At 38.3% G+C, this 22,045-nt stretch overlaps 1 protein-coding gene across 4 annotated transcripts in view; it reads left to right on the top strand.

The window, feature by feature from the left end:
• LOC310965643 (calcium-dependent secretion activator 1) overlaps positions 1-22,045 on the top strand; it is a gene marked incomplete at both ends in the record, with an annotated part of 320,144 nt that overhangs the window by 233,103 nt on the left and 64,996 nt on the right. For all 4 annotated transcript variants that reach the window (XM_083939356.1, XM_083939353.1, XM_083939354.1 and 1 more), the window contains one exon: positions 14,349-14,490. In XM_083939356.1, coding sequence (XP_083795482.1) covers positions 14,349-14,490 — 142 coding nt within the window. The remainder of the gene's footprint in view (positions 1-14,348; positions 14,491-22,045) is intronic.

The raw sequence follows: 22,045 nt of genomic DNA on the forward strand, positions 1-22,045 counted from the left end.
GGTGGAAAGTGTTTTTACTGCGTATCATGTGTAGGGACCTTTAGCATGGGAGCAGAAGTATCTGGATGTGCCTTGCAGTTGCAGCTGGTTTAGTGGGTCCTGTAGAGGTTTGATCAGTGAAGAAGTGACCAGACTCTGGGGATGTAGGCCTGATAACTGGTGTAATGGAAAGGAAAGCAAGACTATCCACGTGCCACTTGTTAACATAAATTGTGACATGATCTCATAGTACACATCATGTATGACAAAAACACACGCACTAGACCATCTGAGCTATATGCACCATTTACTACAGTTAAATATTCAAGCTGAATATTATTATTTGACTGCCAGGGTGTGTCCGAGTCTTTTCAGTACAACCCGCAAGCATACACGATAACCAGCATCGTCATGAAGCACCGGTTACGGATTATTAAGTTTGTTATATTAAGTACATTTTAAACTTTCATAACATTTTAACATTGCAAACTGTAGGAGTGTCAGCATGAAAGCCGTCAGTCAGTCAAGTTGTGAGAATTAGTTGGGCTCTGTAGGTCAATTTTGGATAGTGGGATTGAAGGACTACCGTATGATTATATATCATATGGTAGGGTGTATATATATATATATATATATATATATATACCCTACCATATATATATATATATATATATATATATATTATGGGTGGAACGGTTTATTAAAAAAATCCGTCCCTTTTGTCACGGTTCGGTACACGTGTTTACCGTTCGGTTTATGAGGTGCAATGTAGTGCTAGCCTTCATGACCGCTGACTTGCTCCACGCGCTCCCTGTAGGCACGTGGCCACAATGCTATGCACGCTCCCGCTACGCACGCTCCCGCTACGCACTTCGTGGGTTTCTGAATCCTCTTTGCAGCAGCTCGCTAAGCTCCGCTCTGTTGTTCTCAATCGTTTCTGTCTGGTTAAATCCGTGGTTAAACCGCCACCGCAATGTCTCTTTCTACTGTTAGGTTATCACAGAAAACTGCCAGTTCACCAGAGAATGGACAGAGAAGCCTTTGTTTCTGACGCCGTGAAGCCTGTGTTTACTCTGAAGCCATATCTGTGTGTAAAGATAAGTAGAGAAGGCATTTTCAGAAAAATGATGCTACTCTGCATTTATGCTACGTTAATTTGTGTCAGTTTAGAGTAGAAGTATAAAGTAGCATGTAAAAAAATACTCAAGTAAAGGAGAAGAGCCTCAAACTTGTACTTTAGTCCAATAATTGAGTGTAAACCTCTGGTTCACAGGTTTGTTCACTAAACAAGGATTGATTTTGACAAGCTTGTTGCACTTTGAGGCCTATGGCTACTATTTACAGTGATAAAATAAAAACAATATATGTACTCCTATGTCGCTGCATTGTTTTACAATATCCATTAATGTGATGCTCATATTTTTCCGGCCCCTCATTTTGGATCATTTTCGTCAACCGGCTCTAACTCCACATTAACTGAACAGCCCTGATGTAGCCTATTTCAGTCAGTTCAGTGATTGCTGTTTGTGCGTATTTTAGTGAAAGAAAACCTATTTTCTTCATTTTTTTCAAGATTTGATATTGTATAAGTGTTCATATTCTGACCTATAAGGCAAACAATTGTTTACCCTTTTGCCAAATGAATTAAATTAAGTAAATTAAATACATTATTACAGTATATTCATACAGTAAATACTCACAAATTTAAATAGTGCATTCTCAGATGGTACTTGAAAGTTGCTATTCGGTTTACATATATTCAGTGGGCAATTATTCCAAAGATTGATGGCACGATAAATAACTTCTCTTTAAAGCATTTGATTTGGGGCGTGGTAACATCACTGCGCCATTATCAGCTGAACTAGTTAAATGAGAATGAACCTGATCACACCTGAAAATTTAGTTGTATTGAAAACCAGCCTGTTCTCTACCGTTAACCATGAGAGTCGACTGCATACTGTTAGTGTTTGTTCTTATGGGACAATGTAATACTAACCTGGCAGCTCTGTTCTGGGCAGGTTGTAATTTCTTGCACAATAATCCAGGTGACATAGAATTAAAGATTTAGCCACCTGTCTCACGATATGTGCAGGGACATAAGAAAGACATTTCCTCATCATGGAGATACCTCAACCCATTGTCTTAACTATGGTATCAATATGTTGTGCCCATGAGAGCTATGTATTATTGTGCCCAGTAATTTTACTGTAATCTACCTGTTCTAAAGTTTCCCGAGCCAAGTCCAGATAATTTATCTGGTTTTCGAGATGTTCAGTACTGACTTATTTTGTTTTAATTTGTTCCAATCAAATACCATATTTAACGTGATATATATATATATATATATATATATATATATATATATATATATATATATATATATATATATATTAAAGGAGAAAAGTGGAATGACGAGTTTTCCAAGAAAAATGGATCAATTCCTATTTCACAGAGGTAAATAGGAAGCCAGTGTGCTGAGTTGGGTTCACTGCACCTTTCAGTGCTCAAGGAATATTCGGCGTCAGTATCAGGAAAACGTTTCTACCACAATGAGTGCTTGTAACACTTTTAGCATCCAGTTGTGTTGTTTTAATCAACCACACATATCAAGAGCATTTCTAATGAAGGTTTACAGTTACAGTTTACTCTAATCTCCCTGAAACATCTCTGAAATGTCTCTGAAATCATTCCTGTCACTGTGAGATGTCTTCTTTTGGCCTGGAGCCGTTTACATACTCTGTGTGTGTGTGTGTGTGTGTGTGTGTGTGTGTGTGTGTGTGTGTGTGTGTGTGTGTGTGTGTGTGTGTGTGTGTGTGTGTGTGTGTGTGTGTGTGTGTGTGTGTGTGTGTGTGTGTGTGTGCGCGTGTGTGTGCGTGTGTGTGTGTGTGTGTGTGTGTGTGTGTATGTGCGTGAGTGCGTGTGTGTGCGTGTGTGTACAGGGCCAGGAGTGTCTGATTGAAGATAATAGTCTGGTCTTGATGCTGGTTGCTGCAGGCCAGCCATCTCTCTAATAAACTGCATACACTTGCCTGCAGGAACACTATAGAGCTGTCCATGGTCCTGAAAAGGAAATTCTTCAATGTTCACAATGCAGATGCAATCTGCCAGGCACTAATTGTCCCTAGGGAATGCTTCCCCTTTCCAGTTTGTCAGTCGGGAGTCAAGGAGAAGGCAGAGCATGGTCCACCCATTCAGCTGAACGGAGATGACTGCAAATAGCTTGTTATGCTCACTTCTTAGTGTCATCTAATTGGCCACCTCCTCATTTTCTACATATTGTCAATTGTGTGAAAATGGCAATTGAAGTGCATTGCAGTGGACATATCCCGGCTAGCACTTAACAGAAAGAAGGAAGTTGTAGAGCACTGGCAACTGGGCAGTTTGTGTAAATGTTCCTATGTTCTACACAATGAGTCAATTCATTAGATGGACTATTTGATGCATATAGTCCGGCAGATGACTCTCTTCTATTCGAGCTATATACATTTATATATATATGTATGTGTATACAGTATATAAGAAATATTTCAAAATTATTTCTTCATTCCATAGGTTTTTTCACTGAAAAACTACTAAACTACAGAATTTCAACATGCATGAATTCATGTAGATTGCATTTAGATATAATGACATTATTTTCTGTGTCATCATACAACAGTAATTTGATCTACTCACCAATCTCTGAACACATCGACTGTCTGACGACAATTTCTTCCTCTGGGTGCAGCAGCTAATATTTCGGTCTTTCTGGTGTAGCCAGCAGATATCCACACTTACGACTCTTACTTTTCAGAGGACAGTCATTGTTTATGATGTCCGATGAACAACTTCAGATATGAGAATGGAGTTGGAGTTGAGAGACAGCATCTCTATGAATGGATATCTGCATGTGAATGTGGAGAAATAATGAAAAAAAGCAAATGAAAAGCTGAATCCCTGTCAGACGATAGCAGGCGGGTTCAGAGACACTTTTGTTCTCCACACAGACTGTTAACCTGCATGTTACCAAAGCATGCTCAAACATGATTGGTCAATACTACACCAGACTGCTTCCACTGTATAAATCTTGTCCTTCACCTGTTATTTACCTTTCTATACTTTTTTGACTTCTTTACCCTGTCTGTGGCTCTCAGCCCGAAGCACACGGGTTCCTACCTTAACAACAAGTCAACAATATTGTTTATAGTTTCATTAAGAGAAGTTTTTAGCTAACATTATTCAAACAGAAGAAGATAGTAAATGTATTAGGGACAAATGGATAAGTCCACTTTTGGTGCTTGAGTGTCTGTGGCAGCAGGACTCGAGTTGCACTTAAGTAGCACACAAATGTAACTTGAGATTTGACTTGGACTTGAGATTTGAGACTTGTGCACAATCTTTTTATTTCTGTACTTTTTGGAGCATTAACATCAGCCACACTCCACAGATGACATCATGGAGAGCACATAACCTGCTGTTGCTGATGACCAGGGGGATGTTAGTTTTAAGTTGAATATTATAGGATATTATCTCTGGTCCCATCCTATCTGAATATCCATTTTCAAACTAACTACACCCCGGTCTGCTGCTGCAGTTTCATAACCATGTCATTTTGTTTGGCTTTAATAACTTCACTCAAAGGCGAAACAAAAGAATTGCCGAATGTTAAGCTCGGCTGCATTAACTATTAACATTAGTTTGTTACAAATGTTAGTTTTGTGAGAGGTTAACTTTTAGATTGGCGTTCATTAAATTACATATTTTTGCTGCCACCATCTGCTGGCTAACACAGTTAAACAGAGAGAATACTTGTTAATTATTAATGTCTGCTAAAGGCAAGTTTATGTTACAAGTTTATTGTTGACGATGTAACGTTAACGTTAATGTTTCTGCGTTATTAGCTTTAATCATTACACTGCGTTTGAGAGCCTGGAGGATTTTTATTTCACAGAAAGAGCTTGCTGACATTAAACATCAGAGTCTCATGAGACAGACAGCAGCACATTTCTGACAAACATAATGTCAATATAAAATACATGACTAGAATACAATAAATATATATCAAATAACAAGTAAATCAGCAAATATAAATCAAGATTGTATCAATCGTGTGTGTGTGTTTGTGTGTGTGTGTGTGTGTGTGTTGTTAAACTCGCTGTTGCCAAGTCCGTAGCATTCTACATGTATTTGATTGAAGTAAAGCATATTTATTATCAATAACCAACCTCCAAACTGTTAATGATATTTAATATTCAGGAGGGCTTAAGTTAGCCAGCTCTATACGGCATTTCATGTTTGTAAATAACAGGCGTCAAGCCACTTTCTTGTGGCAGAACGCAGGCAGCTTCCACTGACATGAAGCGATCCAGACGGCTATTGTAAACAGTGTTACACTTTGTAACCATATATCGCGTTAACTGCCTAATTAGGGCAGTTGCTGAAATTATTATTATTATCACATTTTTGTGGGGCTTAGGATGCACGTAGGCTCACAGAAATTGGTTCACAGGTCAGAAGTGTTGAAAATTAAAAAGGTCAAAGGTCATTGGGCTCTGGCGTGGCCAGATAGGGCCCCAAAACAGACGCCATGGTTGGGATAGAGTTCTTTTGATGTTCATGAAATTTGGTGGGATCATTGCTCTCATCTTAAAGAGCACATGGGCCATTTTGGATTTCCTTCGCCAATTTTCATTTTATGAACACATTTTTGAGGACTTTAGGATGAACAAAAACTTACAAAATGTTTCACCCACATTCAAACTGGTAATTTCTTCGATTTAATGGCACAATTGGGCTTGGGCGTGGCACGTCGGCTCTATAGCGCCCCCTAATTACTTTTAGCATTTTTGAGGTGCTAATCATGCTCTTAAGTGCACAAAAAATTGCACATGCAACATTAGTGTCTAAACAGAATACCTGATATGGGTCTTGGGTTTGTGTCTGTGTGTGTTAAATTGGCTCAAGGGCGCCCCCTAGAATATTTAAAAGTCCCGGCCTCACCTTTAAATTTGATTTAGACGTACAAAATTTGGTAGGCACATGTCAAGTATGGAGACTTAAAAAAAATCCTCTTGGAGCCATAACCCCTGGCCATTTTGGATTTACTTTGGCATTTTTTCACAAAGTGAAGCTAGTCGGACATGTTCTACTTAAACAAACTCCTCCAAGAGAATTAACCTGAGTGACTTAAAATCTGGTAGGTTGCATCTAAAGACCTTCATGATGCTAAATAGAGAAGCTTTTGAAGATTCATGGAATGCCCTCGATGTGGTGAATTTTGCCCAAAACTTGAAAAAATAAGTTGTCATAGCTCAACTTTACATTGTCCAATCTGCCCCAAATTTCACTAACTGGATAACAGTCCAGGCCTGAAGACATCTACCTGCTGAAATTGAGTCAAAGTCATAGCGCCACCTACTGACAACAGGAAGTTATCTTTATGTGTCAAACTTCATTGTATTTGGAGGGCCGTGGGATTCTCAAAAACTCACCAAAACTGGCACACAGGTCAGAAGAGGCAAAAATTGCAAAGTTCTGCAGTAATTCACCTTTGGCTCAGCCCCGCCCCCGAATGCTCACGGACCAATAGCATTTAACTACCAACAGCCCAGAGAGCCCAGACTCGGACATTCTCAGCGTCTAACTCCATAGACAACCATTAGAGCCTCCAGCACTTTTGTTGTTTTCTGGGCTTTACTTATGATTTAAGACGCAAAAATGGTCAAACGATGTGCCTGGGGCACATGCAACAGTGATATGCGGTATCCCAAGAGGATAAGCAACAGGGTTTACTTTAACCTTATAACGTTGTCATGAAATACTATGCCAGTAAACAAATACATCTGGCTACATGTCAGTGCTTCTCCAGTTTGACACAATTGATAAGTTACTAATTGGTAAATCAATTTAATACAATACCCTGCTATACAAGAACAATGCTGGTCTTCAATGACGTTTGGTGAGGCTTCTCTCTCTTGCTTTGCGATCTGAAGACCTGTGCCTCTGATTTAATTTTTTCCCCATCCACTTACAATTTAAAATATAGCAATTTAATATATCCCTCTATTGCATACTGCCAACCTTTCTGACCAATATTAAATCATATTGGCTGTCTCCGAAAGTTGTAAACACCCTTTGTAGAAATCGTTTCGACAGTGACAGCTGCCATTGTAAACATGCAGTCAGCTACGGCAGCTTGTCCGAGTTAGCAACAGTAACTAAGGGGGGAGGGGCTAAGCAGGGCTGTGCCAAAGGTGAATTGGGCTTGTGTTTGGCCAGCGGGCTCCATAGTGCCCCAAACTCACATCATTGTTGGGAAAAAGTTATTTTGATGTAAACGAAATTTGGTGAGATCATTGCTTTCATCTTGAAGAACATATTGACATTTTTTTCCAAATTTTTCACCTAACAGAAAGTTGGCCATCTTGGATTTTGTGCATTCATTTTTATTTTACATATACATGTTTGAGGCCTTTATGATGCACAAAGCTGTGGACGCCTGTTCAAACCAATTATGTTTTTGATGTGATGTTATTATTTGACTAGGGTGTGGCACGTCCGGTCTATAGCGTATATATATACTATACCCTAATTACTTTGAGCACTTGAACGCATTTTTAGCGTACTTGTTATACTCGAAAGCGCACAAAACTTGGCAGACACATGAAAACCCTTAAACATTTGGATTTGGTCCATGTGTGTTTAGCTGGCTCGATAGCACCCCCCAATGCCTGGAAGGCCTTAGTTGAAACAATGTTGCTCTGATATTTACCCACATAGCTTTAATCTTTTCAGATATATTTCCTATTAGCTTTCGTTAGCTACTCCCAACAGGAAGTCGGCCGTTTTGAATTTTGTGCGGTTTTCATGTATTTTAAAAATAAACTTTGTCATGTTTGAAAAAGTTTATTTTATGCAAGCTTTTTCAAACTCCTTCTAGAGAAATTATTGGATTAATTTCATATTTTGTTGGTATAATTATCCCACTAATTGGACACTAAATTGTGAAGGAATAGTCAATACCTCGAACAATGATGTCATAATTTATGTGAATCATGCCACTTTAGGCAGGTATGGTGTTTTTCCTAACTTCTCCTAGAGAATTCAACAGATCGATCTCAAATGTGGTCAGCAGAATCCCAAGACTTCGCATTGCTAATTTGACATGTAATCAGCCCTGTACAAATATGAAACTTCACTTGTAGATTCTTAGAAGTGTGTAAATAATTCTCGGGAATGCAGGAGGACTTACCAGATGTAGACATCGACGAGGCTTGATTAAGCGAATTAAGCTGCTGAATATGTTTCTTTTTAGCCGTGCACATTCCTTCTCCTGCCCATAACTCCATGTTGTTAGGGTCTAACATTAGGAATACCTATATTTTTTTAGTAGAGTGTCTGAAGATAATTATGAGCTTTTTGATTGGTATGCAAAATAAATTTCGGAGGTGATCTTCTCTTTCCCGCATGTATGGGAGTGAATGGACGAATGTGCTTCCGTGCCATCGGACACGACACAAACAGGCGAGTGCTGCAATACCGTGCTTGGCCACTATAGTGGCATACGACGAGAGTGCCTGTCCTGGGGACATGGGTCAGACCTGCCCAGTTTGGTCATGTATTATGATATAGCAGTTATCTTGGTCTAAACAGGAGCTTGAGCTGAGCTGCGATCTGTTTTGCAACCAAGAGCATGGAAAACAAAGAAGCACATTTAGATTAAAAACATCAGTCAACATTACATAATGCGTTTTATCTTGTTTTTTTCAGTTAAAGTTAAAAAAAAACCCACAGATTTAATGGGTTATAGTGGGACAATCTGACTGAAAACAATAATTGTGAAATATAAAGTGCTAAATTAGGGGGTTAAAGAACACAACAGGGTGCACACAATGGGCTAGTTAAGTGAAACTAAATATATGAATATACAGTTGTGTTCAAAAGGTAGCACTCCTCATGACTAGTAAGCTAACCTCCCTGTGTGAAATGAGTGGAGTGCCCCTTTAATCTGCAATAAATGTGCCATACTTTAGTAAAGCCCATCATCATGGGGACATCTTTTCCACAGAAGGTCATCTGTTCTGTTGCCCCACAGCGGTGCACTTATGTAGCAGTAAATAGCCTTAGCACTAGACAGGCGCCAAAGTCGCGCTGCCATTCGAGGAGTTAATGAGGTCTAAAGCAGTGGTAGCTGGGCCACCGCGAGCCCTGCGAACACACTCCTGGACACAACACATCCAAGTGGACAGCAGCCGCTCAAGTGGCTAATTGGGAGAGTGGTAATCAGGGAACACAACAAACATCGCACCTACTGTGTATCATCAACCTTGACTCCAATGCCAACACACACAAACACAAACACATACATGCTCAGAGGGGGAGATAAAAACAAAGAGAGAAAGAGGGAGAGGAAAAGCAGACACGCTGCATGGAGCCGTGAGGCATCACATTAGCACACACTGGCCTCCATTTTATCTCCTGTGGTCTTTGTCATTGTTGCCTTTTTACCAGTTGGGAGCCGTCGCAGACTGGGGAAAATGTGTGGGACGGGTTTGATTTTGAAATACCCTGAGACTCCAACCCTTTGTCTAGAGAGAGTGAAAACTGGATATGCAGTGTCATACCTGCTATAAGAGCCAGAAACAGTAACCTCCCTTTACATTGTTCATTTTCATAGTTTTAAATTAGAGTTGTGTCTTTATAGTCAAATGTAATGAGGGACATGTTTTTGTTTACAAAAAACGTGTTCACAATGCTGCAGAAGAAAAGACAGAGCTGAAACTTGGCTTGAACTGGAGCAGTTCTTCCATCCCTGTTCTATTGCTGTTGTGGACAAGGACACATGTGATGCGATGCACATTCCTGCCAATGGCTTCACACTCTTCCACAGGTGGCAGTACCATGCCAAGAAACATAGAAAAGTGCTGACAAGAAGGAGAAATGCTGCCAACTAGTAAACATTAAACACAAACACAAATACTAAAAAAAAAAATCTGCTTTGCAATCTTTTGTGCATGCCGTGGGAAATGCATTCATTACTTTTGTTAGACCTCAAGGACACACACAATATGTTGTAGGAGAGTAACACTGCATGAAAACTCAAAGAGAACCAGGCCATTAGGTGGTTCGGGCCGGCGATCATATTTCAATGTCAGATGTCAGTTACAGTCATAGACATATTAAAACAGGTGATGGTATGGCCCTCAGCTGCCACCTTAGCTGGCCTGGCTTTGGTATCTGTAGACAGTGGTAAACGCTCCGGCCGAGCAGTCGACTGGGCCAGTTTAATACTTTCAGTTTAGAGGTGGGATGTGAGCAGCCGAACGGCCCCTTCCAACTTGGACTACTCCACTTTTTGTTAAATCTGAGTGGCTCACCCTGATCCCCGGGTCACTTTCCTCTGAAGTTACACAGAGAAAACCGAAAATGTGGAAATGAAAAAAGGTGTACAAAAGTTGAGATTAGAAAGAAAAAAACAGTTGGGGCAAGACATCCATGCAGGACACACAGATAACGTTATTTACTTACCTGACGAGACTCTTATCACAACTATGCATGTGACAATATTGAAATTTCATGCCATGATTATCCTGGCCAAAAATATAGACATCCATGATGTTATTCTGATAATCTTTACTGCACATTGCACTAAAACACTTGAATCACAGAATAGAATATATAATGTATAATGTATATAATTGTCATCATATAGAACATAATATTATATCAATAAAAGACAAAATAAATCAATTTAAACAAACAAATATCCTCAGCTGACAACAGCTTCAAACAAAAAGAAAAATGTATAATTTGTATCAGAATGAGGGTTTATATATTGCAATATCATAAATGTAAACTATTGCACTACAATAACATATACAGTACAAAGAAGTAAAACATCACTGTTTAGGATTTTATCATTGCACTATAATAAGAATATACACAGAAGGTAATTAAATGTAAACATTATATTGTTATAAATGTAAGTATTGCACTGGAATAAGACTAAACATAAAAGTAAGAAAAGTAGACATCCACATTCCAGATGAAACACATACATTTTTTAGTGGGGAAACAAACATTTTTAAATAAGGAAATCATAAATAATGAAGAATAAATTCATCTGATTAAAAAAGGCATAATATAGTATGTCATAAATATCATGTTTTAGTTTATTAAGACATGCACAATTATCATGTTGTGCATGTCCAATCAGTGATGGGTATAACAATGTCACTTTTTTCATCAACGATTAATCTAATTCTGTAATGGGTGAACAGATTAGCTGATGAGGAGCAGGTGAGTGTGGAGGATGGAACAGACCAGATGATTGCAATCAGCAGGTAGTCCAGAGCAGAGGGGAGTGGATTCTAGAAGAGTCTGAAATGAGGAGTCTGAAATAACATCAGAGTTACTCAGAGAGTTAGTTTTGGCAACCAGGAAACAGACAGATAAAAAATAAGGCCTGGCTAAAGTTGTGACAAATTCAGTGGTTCTCAAACTTTGTACATGACGTACCACCTCAGAAAATATCAGGCTCTCTCCAGTCCCACCACTAAGACCAGTGTTTAAAAACAGCAGCATAGACTGACACTATTGAGCTGCGGACAGGAAGGTTTATTCCTAATCAGAAGATGATTTATTGTTGACTGTAGGAAGGGTTAGCATCAGAACTGACATGTCAGTGTTTTCAAACCAATCATTTCCCCTCTGCTTACTATCTTCCATGACAGTGTAGCTCGTAATTCATGAACGTGACTACGTAACAGGCTGATATTGAAACAAAAATATTACAGGAAATGCTACACATATTTTAAATAACATTTCACTGATCTTAAAAGTTGAAGTTTTCTCTTAGTATTATATTAATTTAGTAATTACTTCCCATCATTGTAACAGCGTTATCATTACTGCCAAAATATCCCCAAAGCAATTCCTGCACTGGTCCAGTTGCTTTTGAAATTGTCATTAACGATTACCTGGACAAATAAGAACATTCACAGGCTTACTGCCAAAATATGTGTCGCATTACTGTTATTATTAGCTCATTGTAACTGTTTTATATCTGACCAACTAGATATCTAAGCCAAACAGCAATGACTGTTCTTCCTTGGTGATGGGGGGCGAGACAACCACATAGATGATGATGATTGGCTGAAGTAGAGTAAAATTTCATGGTAAGCAAATCAGAGGTAGAGTTGGACGGGTGTCATATACACAAAATCGAAAGCATGCATGTTTGCACAAACAACAAAAGTGTCTCAGCAGTGTGTCGGTTTCAATGGTTTTGTGTCGACGCAGATATTTCTCTTGACAGAAAACCTTTTAAGAACGGGGGCTGGGAAACATTAGCTTCATTGTATTTTACTTGCAGATCTGTCTGGTAACTTGCGGAGGAGAAAATTTGGAGAAGTTTGTCAAGTGACCGAACCAACCAGCGTTGGAGATTTACACTCATCGGCCACTTTATTAGGTGCACCCGGCGCTTAATAAAGTGTCAGTGTGGTCTTCTGCTGCTGTCACCTATCTGCTAGAAAGTAGGTGGTGTTGTGTGTTCACAGATGCTCTCCTGCATTCCTCTGTTGTAACCAGTGGATATTTGAGTTACTGTTGCCTTTCTATCAGCTCCAACCAGTCGGGCCATTCTCCTTTGACCTCTGGCATCAAAAAGGCATTTGCGCCCACAGAACTGCCGCTCACTGGATAGTTTCTCTTTTTCGGACCATTCTCTGTAAGCCCTAGAGATGGTTGTCCGTGAAAATCCCAGTAGATCAGCAGTTTCTGAAATACTCAGACAAGCCCACTGGCACCAACAACCATGCCACGTTCAAAGACACTTAAATCACCTTTCTTCCCCGTTCTGATGCTCCGTTTGAACTGCAGCAGATCGTCTTCACCATGTCTACATGCCTAAATGCATTGAGTTGCTGCCATGTAATTAGCTGATTAGAAATTTGTGTTAAAGAGCAGTTGGACAGGTGGACCTAATAAAGTGGGCGGTAAGTGTAAGTGTGACGCAACGAGAAAAGACTGTTCAGTGCAACAACAAAGTGGAGTAGACTAATGCTTTTTTTCTCTTGGATCCTTCTGTTGGAATATGGACCAGGTACCTGAAATGTTGCCTTTTGTCTGTAAATTCAAATTACACTAATGGCAAATATCCTTTACCGACATGTTGTTTACTTTCTGAGCTTTGCCTCGACTCTGTTAGTACGTCATATGCTTTGCTGATCTGATAGGGTGATTTGGCCCATATGTTGGGGATAGAGAGATGGTTTATCCAATCAGCAACCGGAATTTTCCCACCCTCCCAAAGATCTCCAAAGGAGAGTTCCCAGATGGATATGCAGAGCATATGAGAATCATGGGAATCAATACATCTGGCAGAGTCAGGTTAAGGAAACAGATGATACGAAAACGATTTGTTTTCATCTGGATGAGTCAACGAGCAACAACAGGAATAGCGAGCCCAGGTAATCCCAAAGTAGCCTTCTTGAACTGGAAGTACAGCCGTTACTTTTCCTTACATGAAATTAAAGGAACAAATTAACGTGAAATGCACATTATACAGAAGCACTTCGGTTTTCCATGCAATTCCAGTATGACTCTTCTCAATATAATATAACAAATATCAAAAGTTCCAAAACATCTATTGTTATTTTTATTGATGCACTATATAAACATAGTAATTATAATATCTACAATAATAACTGCAATTTGATTGGAGTCTTGTCTCACTTTGTCCCACAGCAACATTAAAGTAGTTTAGATTTGTGTACATTGTTTTTGTTAATAATGTATTGTATTAAGTGTCCATGTCATTATAATATTCAGATTTATTATGAATAATTCAACATGCACATGTATTTTAGGTTTCATTAAAGAGGGGTGGAGGTTTAAAATATACTTGAAAGTAACACAATTTTTTTTCTTTCCATAGTAAGTAGTTACTTTTTAATTTTTAACTCAGTAACTAATTCAGTCACTTTTTGGATGAAGTAACTAGTAACTGTAAGTATTTTTTTTTAAGTAACATGCCCAACACTGTCTGCATGCACCACACACTTTCACTTTCTACTTCTTCTTTCAATAGACTATCAATTGAGAAGATAATTTTCTGTAACATAAAATAAATACTATTTGATTTGAACAGTAACTTATAGGCTGTGGCCAAATGAATGTTACTGTTAGATGGAAAAAATTGAAGTAAACTGCAGTCATTTCAGTGGTCAAGGTGGTGAGGATATTCACGATGTTCACGATTATCCTGTTAACGAAAATTCACCACTATCAACTTCTTGTATTTTTTATCGCAATTTGCACCTATGTCTAATCACAGGACTGTCATGAGACTTAGGTTTGCTTCCATGTCTTATTTCTTCCTCTCTTAGATAACCTGTGCAATGGGAAGTTCCACAAACACCTGCAGGACTTGTACGCCCCCCTGGTGGTGCGATATGTGGACCTGATGGAGTCCTCCATTGCTCAGTCCATTCACAGAGGTTTTGAAAGGGAATCCTGGGAACCTGTCAAGTAAGGATGCCTTCATTTACTTGAACTTACAATATCATACTTTTATGTATTAAACCATTATTTAAAAAATATGAGAAAAAATCAAAAATCTATTTTTCAAGTCTGTCCAGGCCAAGACAGACAGCAGCACAAGCTCCACAGTTTCGGACATGACACAAACATATAATAATTAAATGGAAACAAATAACAGTCTTATAAGATATCAAAGCATAATTCAACATTTAAAACATCTACAGCCAGATATGATGGCTTCCAAGTATTTCTGAATCACATTAATATGTGTCCAACGAGAGCAGCTCCCTAAGATTCAGGTGGCTTTGTAAATAGTTCCAATCAGAGTGAGCAGCAAACAAGGTGTTAAACAATTTTTTTCCAGTTCAGTGCAGACTTTAGTAACAGTTAGAAGGAATAAGTCATGGGAGCGAAGACAATAACTGTCCATACTTTTTTGAAGGATGTAGGTCCGTAGGTAAAAAGGAAGCAGCTGAATGTGAGACTTAAATTAGAATGAGTCATCGATTATTATTCCAAGATACTGAAAGAAAGACTCAATCTCAGAGCCCTGAAATGTGCTGATCCGTGGAAGTTTAAGTGGCTTTGATTGTGCATTTGAAAACATCCTAAGTTTTATTTTGTCTGCATTCAAAAAAGTTTTAACTCACACAAGGTACATTGCACAGTACTAAAAGCAACTTGCAGCTGACAGAGAGCCTGGTTTAGTGTAGATGCAGAGAAGTATATAACAGTGTAATCATTCAATTCAATTCAATTCAATTTTATTTATAGTGCCAAATCATAACAAAAGTTATCTCAGGACAATTTACAGACTAGGTATAGACCAAACTCTATGACTTATTTATAACAGATGGACAGATGGACAGAGAGAGACAAAGACAGACACAAAGACAGAGACAGACACACTTACAGTAACTATAATAATATCTATAGTAATGTGAATATGACTTATATATTATGGCAGTTAATACAGCAGAATAGTAGAAACAAGCAAAGCTAAGGTTATAGATTATAATAGTAGCAGGAAGCGTCATGCAGGACCATAGCAGCTGGCACCACCACGATCAGCAGAGACCTACGAGACGACAAAGCACAAACAACTCCGGGGAAGAAGCTGAATTAGTAAACTGCATTGATGAGACATGAATGATACAGACAGAGAGGAGAGAAGCTCAGAGTATCTGGAAAAGTATTATCCCCCGACAGACTAGGCCTATAGAAGCATAATTAAGCAGAACAAAATCAGCTTAAAAATAACAACATTGCTAAGGGCTCATAAGTCCTATCTGTAAGCTTTATCAAAAAGGAAAGTTTTAAGTTTACTCTTAAATATGGGGACAGTGTCTGTATTCCGGTTCTACAGGAGAGGAGCTTGGTAGCTGAAGGCTCTGCCTCCCATTCTACTTTTGGAGACTCTAGGAATGACAAGTAGCTCTGCATTCTCAGAGCACAGCGATCTAGTCGGGTAATACGGTACTATGAGCTCTTTAAGATACGACGGAGCCTGACCAATAAGAGCTTTGTAGGTAAGGAGAAGAAATTATATTCTAGATTTTAACGGGTAGCCAGTTCATAAAAGCTAATACAGGAGAAATATGTTCTCTTCTATTTGTTTTAGTTAGTACACGAGCTGCAGCATTTTGGACCAACTGGAGACTCTTAACAGACTTATTGGAGCAGCCTGATAATAAGGAGTTGCAGTAGTCCAGCCTAGAAGTAACAAATGCATTGACTAGTTTTTCTGCATCTTTCTGAGACACAATGTTCCTAATTTTCGCAATATTACGCAGGTGAAAATCTGCAGTCCTTGTTGTTAGTTTTATGTGAGAACCGAAGGACATATCCTGATCAAAAATAACACCCAGATTCCTTACTGTGGTGCTGGAGGACAACACAACATCATCCAGAGTAACAATGTCTTTAGCTATTGAGTTTCGGAGGCCTTTGGGGGCAAGTACAATAACTTCAGTTTTATCTGAGTTTAACATCAGAAAATTGCAGGTCATCCAGCTTTTTATTTTCTTAATGTACATTTGAAGTTTATCTAACTGATCTGTTTCTTCTGGTTTGATCAACAAATATAATTGTGTATCATCAGCATAATAATGAAAATTTATGGAGTGCTTCCTTTTAATATTTCCTAAGGGAAGCATATATAAGGTGAAAAGAATCGGTCCAAGGACAGAACCCTGTGGAACTCCATGACTAACTTTAGTGTGCATGGAGGATTTGTCATTGACATGTACAAACTGAGATGTATCTGATAAATATGACTTAAACCAGCTTAATGCGGATCCTTTAATGCCAAGATGCTTAGATGCTCCAGTCCCTGTAGCAGGATGCGATGGTCAATAATGTCGAAGGCCGCACTAAGATCTAGTAAAACAAGCACAGAGACAAGTCCTTTGTCTGAAGCTATAAGACGGTCGTTAGTAATTTTTACCAGTGCTGTCTCGGTGCTATGATTCATTCTAAATCCTGACTGGAAGTTCTCAAATAACTCATTATTATGTAAAAAGGCACACAGCTGATTGGCGACTAATTTCTTGAGGATTTTAGAGAGAAAAGGAAGGTTAGATATAGGTCTATAGTTGGTTAGTACCTCAGGATCAAGACTGGGCTTTTTAAGAAGAGGTTTAATTACAGCTACTTTAGAAGACTGCGGTACATAACCTGCTGATAAAGACATGTAAATCATATCTAATACAGGAGTGCTAACTAAAGGTAACACTTCTTTAAGTAACCTGGTTGGAATAGAGTCTAGGAGACAAGTAGAGGGCTTTGATGCTCATCGAAAAAGTGGCTATTTGAATTGTTGAGATCAGCATTTACCTTTACTGGGCGGCACATGCTATGGTTTTCCAGTGATTGCTATGGCCAATAAACGACCTTGGCGCTACTGGAGATTTAGCCTGCTGCTCCCAGGGAACTTTGGTGAACTATTTTAGTTGTTTACTCACGAGTGATTCCGGAACCTAGTATCAAAGAGTTTAAAAGCTTTGTGCACCTCTGAGACAGTAACTGGATTGAAATTAAACAACTGACTATTATGACCATCAGAGAAAGCAGTTGGGGGATTTTCATGAGTAGCATTTGGAGAATTGAACAAACAACCAAGAATTTCAGCCTTCACAGAAATGTTATGACTGTCCCTAATAATGCAGATCAATTAGAGGAAGATTTTTCAGGATTTTTCATGTTGGGTCGTAGGATGATCAACAATCTGAAAAAGATTCACCGAGTCACAATAATAATTTAAAATCATCAGACACGGGTCGTTTCAATTTTGGTCTCCAATAATGATGATTTCATTAAAATTTGATCCTGACAGAAGCTGCATTGAGGAGGGTGGAGCAACACTAAAAGTTGAAGGTGTTATAGTAACCAACAATGGTAATGTGAAGCGTTTTAGAGACCTCAAGATCTAGAGCTAATAATTCAAATTGCTTACTCAATGATGAAGAGAGAAGCCCATTCACATGAAGCTTACTTTTGATAAAAATTGCTACATCCCCACCCCTTTTGGGTCAGTCAGTCCTATATACATAATAGATATCAATGTTGATATCCTTGTTCTGAAAAGATTTACTTAACCAAGTTTCAGATAAAACAATAACATCAGCATCAGTTAAGTGTGCCAAGATATGAATCATATCCATTTTTGCAATCAAACTACGTACAATGAAATGGATAAAACCAAGACCAGACCTAATTTTAAAATCGGCAGGTGTGTTCACACTTAAAGCCAAATCTGGGCCAGGATGGGGTTGCACATTCCCTGAAATGAATAGCAGCAGAACAATCAGACACCTCTGTGTGAGTACTTTAGTGGGGACTCTATTTATATTTAATATAAAGTTGTGAAGACAGTTTTTAAAAATGTTTAAATTTGTCCACAGAGTTGGAGAGTAACAAAGGCAGATGTAACAGGCTGTCTTCTACACGTGCAGTAGAGATAGGTTGTGGCAGACTAAGCCTTTTTTCATTTTGCACATTTATGCACAGATTTAGCTCTGATTTTGACTCCTTGAAACTGTCACCAGTTGAATGTGTTGGGCAAAACTATTGTCAGAAGTGGATGACAGAGGCAGATTTCCACTTGGCCAATAATATGGCCCTGTATTTACAATTCATGCCAATGTGGGGTAAATAACCAACCTGACTCCTCCAGATGGATTGATTCTCATTTGTTCTGCATATCCATCTCGGAACCCTGATTTGGAGAAGGGGTGGGAAGGGGCGAAAATACTGGTTGCTGATTGGATAAACAATCTGTCTACCACCAACATACGGGCCAAATCAACCTATCAGATCAACAAAACGCATTACATACTAACAGCGTCGAGGCAAAGCTCAGAAAGTAAACAACATGTCGGTAAAGGATATTTGCCATTTGTGTAACGCAAATTTATGGATCAAAGGCACAGTTTCAGGAGTTTTCATTCAAAGTTCATTCTGTTTCTCTCTGCAGGAGTATAACAAGCACTCTGCCAAATGTCAACCTCCAAATGCCCAAAGTACCAAATCTAACAGTGCCAAGTGTTAACCTTGCACATATGTCCAGCTTTTCTCCACCCAACTGGAAGGCAGCTGATTATGACTCAGAGTGTGTATCAACCTTGTAAAGCCTGATACATACACACATGTCCTTGGCATGAACGTGGCATCTGACATATGACCCAACATTATAACTAATACATTAAGATGTCCAAAACATTTATTGTTTTAATTAAGAAAATACAATACTTGTAAAATTATGGGGCGGCTGTGGCTCAGTGGTAGAGTGGGTCGTCCTCCATTCAAGAGATCGGTGGTTTGATCCCCAGCTTCCCCGGTCTGCATGTCGAAGTGTCCTTGGGCAAGACACTGAACCCGGAATTGCTCCCGTGCTGCGCATGGGTGTGTAAATGTGGTGTGAATGGTTAGATTAGATTAGAAGGTATGTAGATGTCCACTGCTATCAGCATGACTGTCTGTGTGAATGGGGGAATGTGACAATTAGTGTGAAAGCGGGTTGAGTAGTCAGAAGACTAGAAAGGTATATATAGCTATATAAGCTATATAAGTACAAGTCCATTTACCATTTACAATGTCCATTATAGCACTACTGTATGGCATTTTCCATTGTGTGCTCAATCAAAGAATACAAGTTTTTTTTTTATCAATGTTGATTGGGAGGTTTGTACTCTAAATCAGTGAAATTATTCTTTAAATATAACACCTATAAAGTATACATGTGTGTGTGTATATATATATATATATATATATATATATATATATATATATATATATATATATATATATATATATATTTATATATATATATATATATATGTATATACTGTATTTATACATGGTTATACTGTAGCAGCCTGGTTTCGTTTTTAGGTGATTTAGTAAACAGTTCACGGCCAGCTTGAAGAGGCCCAGAGCTAGAAAATATACAGTTAAAACATTGTAAAGATATTAATAAAATGAGCATTTGATGATGTTTTGATCTGCACTAGTTCAGCCTTTATGATATTTAAGAAGGACTGTTCCAAAGTTGAGTAACCACATGAAAGAGAGAGATATTTTAGCAGCATAAATAAATAATTACACTTTTTTTGTTTAAGCAGTTAAACATTATTTGTTTGGACAATGTGTAATAACCTCTGATTTCAGTGAGGGTTTTCAATATGTGTGTGATCTTGTGAGTGAAATTAAAATTATATCTCTGCATATCTCTGCAAACACCTGACACATCATCTGCAGCACTTTGAAAACTGAAGTGAAACACACCAACAACAGGGATTATAGGTGTAAGCTTCCTGCAGAGTGTGACGCTGTCACCGCAGCACATCCATCACTATTCCCTCATCAGGAATCTTGTGGATATACACTCAAAAACACCAGCCCTGAAGTTTTCATTGTATGAAAAAACTGTATGCAGAGCTGCATTTCAGCGTTCAATAGTTACTGACTAATTCACATCCACTTCCAAGAAAAGATTCTAACAGATATGGGCAGAAATGCTAGTGCTTTTCAAGATCAGGGGAATTGCAAGAAAGACCTAAACTGGTCTAAAACAGACCTGTGGAGGCAGGTTTAGAGGTGCATATACTAATACTAAAGCACCTACATAGCTGTGGCAGTCTGTAGCCAATGGTGGGTTTCATACAGGCCCAAAGGCCCGTTAATGCCAACGTCACAGCATGGTGTGTGTGGATGGATGGAGAAGTCCATGACTTGGAAATGGAATCCTAATATTCTTACTACGATAAATATATTTCTGGAGTGGAAAGATGCAAAAGCATAACAAGGAGACCAAAAATACAAACCAAAGTGAAAAATCTTCCCTATTTATACTGAGGATATACAATGTGTTCCGCACGCTGCCTTCATGGATAAGAAGTGTTGCTTCTAAGAAGACCATATCTATAATTAATCATGAGGGCATGACTACGGTAGTTATTATAATGCATTTAAAATGCTTAATGACATATAAACAAACATTCCTGATGCATCAACAGTCATAAACCATTATAGATGTGACTTAAAATTAATAAAGTTAACTAGTTAATTTCAAGTATCTAATGCTGCAGCATAGATTATTTTTCATGCATGGAAATGAATACATTACAGTTGACTTCCTACCAACAATTAAATATTATAATAAAGCATGCATTAGTATATATGAATCAATATGTACTTCACTTTACTGAACAGATAACTTAGGGTACTGCATGGACTATGATTGCACACTATGAGTCCTTACTACAGCTGATTGTTGACATGTATTGATGACTATCTAGTTATAATGAGCCCCATCAGTCAACCTCTAGTTTATAACTAGTCCAGAGCATCCAGAATACACTTATAAACTTATAATTCATTAGTCACATCTATAATGTTGTATGAATGTTGATGTAGTGCATTACAAGGCATTGTATATGTTTTTATCAGTAGTCATGAAGCACTTTGAATGCATTTTAATTCAATCGATTCAATTCAAGAAACTTTATTTGTCCCTGAGGGGCAATTCAAGAGCACATAGGGTAGTTGTACACAAAACAGAGACAACTCAAAAACAACAACAACAAAAACAGTGCAAAAAGAATCAAACAACTGTATAGACTTAAATAATGCCAGCATCAGTGCAAAATATGTACAATAAATAGAGTGTAAGGTGAATGTGGTATTGGATGTGGTATTCATTGAAATGCATGTATACAATATATTTTTCATAATGTTTTCCCTGCTTGTTAATGCACTTAATTTATACCATAAATACGTTCTATATAGAAAAATACTTTACAAATATAAACAACCAAGGGTTTACAGCCATGTTAGTGGCTCTGTGAGTAATTAAGTTAACACCAACATGCTAATATACTCACAGTGACAACATCTGCTATCTGGAGTTAAACACAAAGTGCAACTGAGGTTGATGTGCAGCAGGGGGTCCCCTAAATCGTTTAATAATCCAAAGGTTCTTTTTTCAAAAATATGTCTGAAAATATACATTAACATGAATGCAACGTATTATTACCAAAGATAC

This window comes from Echiichthys vipera (genome assembly GCF_963691815.1).
Source record: "Echiichthys vipera genome assembly, chromosome: X".
NCBI lineage: Eukaryota > Metazoa > Chordata > Actinopteri > Perciformes > Trachinidae > Echiichthys > Echiichthys vipera.